Source organism: Eimeria acervulina, genomic scaffold (assembly GCF_000499425.1).
Source record: "Eimeria acervulina Houghton genomic scaffold, Eah_scaff11, whole genome shotgun sequence".
Taxonomy (NCBI): Eukaryota; Apicomplexa; class Conoidasida; order Eucoccidiorida; family Eimeriidae; genus Eimeria; species Eimeria acervulina.
The window spans coordinates 166,226-167,317 of record NW_013550385.1 but is presented as its reverse complement, the minus strand read 5'-3'; the positions used below and the strand labels follow the sequence as shown (position 1 = coordinate 167,317).

The following is a 1,092-nucleotide window of genomic DNA, read 5'->3' as shown; positions in this document are numbered from 1 at the left end:
GCCTGGCCTAAACATTAAATATATACATATATATATATATATATATATATATATATATATATGTGCCTCTAGCACAAATCTGTATGGAAGTAAAAGTAGATAACAATAAGTAAATAAATGTATAAATAAGTTAATATATAAATATATATATCTATAAATAAATAAATATAAATATATATATAAATATATATATATATATATATATATATATATATTGGTGTATGTGTTGTGCTTTTGTTGTTTGTGTTATATTTGATTTAACAGCTGGATTAGAAGTGTTAAGAATAATAAACGAGCCGACAGCAGCAGCATTAGCATACGGTATGGAGAAGGAGGACGGTAAGACAATTGCAGTGTATGATCTAGGAGGAGGGACGTTTGATGTATCTTTATTAGAAATTCTCGGAGGTGTATTTGAAGTAAAAGCTACAAATGGTAATACAAGCTTAGGCGGTGAAGATTTTGATCAAAAGATATTACAGTATCTTGTTCAAGAATATCAGAAGAAAGAAGGGATTAATCTAACTAAAGATAGATTAGCTCTACAGAGATTAAGAGAAGCTGCGGAGACAGCTAAAATAGAATTATCATCAAAATTATCTACTGAGATAAACTTACCTTTCATTACTGCTGATGCACACGGGCCAAAACACTTGCAGATATCTTTAACCCGTGCACAACTTGAGCAGCTTGTACAGCCTTTACTGCAGCAGAGTGTCGAGCCTTGCGAGAAATGTATAAGAGATGCAGGTATATCAAAAGAAGATATCAATGATATTATTCTTGTAGGGGGCATGACGCGCATGCCGAAGGTCGCCGATGTTGTTAAGTCAATATTTAATAAAGAGCCTTCGAAGGGAGTAAATCCTGATGAAGCTGTAGCTGCAGGAGCAGCAATACAAGCAGGGGTTTTGAAGGGCGAAATCAAAGATCTATTACTTCTTGATGTCTGTCCTCTGTCTCTCGGTATAGAGACTCTTGGAGGCGTCTTCACCCGCCTCATCAATCGCAACACCACCATCCCCACAAAGAAAAGCCAAATCTTCTCTACTGCAGCAGACAATCAAACACAGGTATGCTGCTGCTGCTGTT

At 35.4% G+C, this 1,092-nt stretch overlaps 1 protein-coding gene across 1 annotated transcript in view; it reads left to right on the top strand.

Annotated features, from left to right (window-relative positions):
- Positions 1-794: 794 nt before the first annotated feature.
- Positions 795-1,092, top strand: part of EAH_00003310 (hypothetical protein, conserved) — a gene marked incomplete at both ends in the record, with an annotated part of 2,551 nt that continues 2,253 nt past the window's right edge. The window contains one exon of the mRNA XM_013397680.1: positions 795-1,073. Within this exon, the coding sequence (XP_013253134.1) occupies positions 795-1,073 (279 nt within the window). The remainder of the gene's footprint in view (positions 1,074-1,092) is intronic.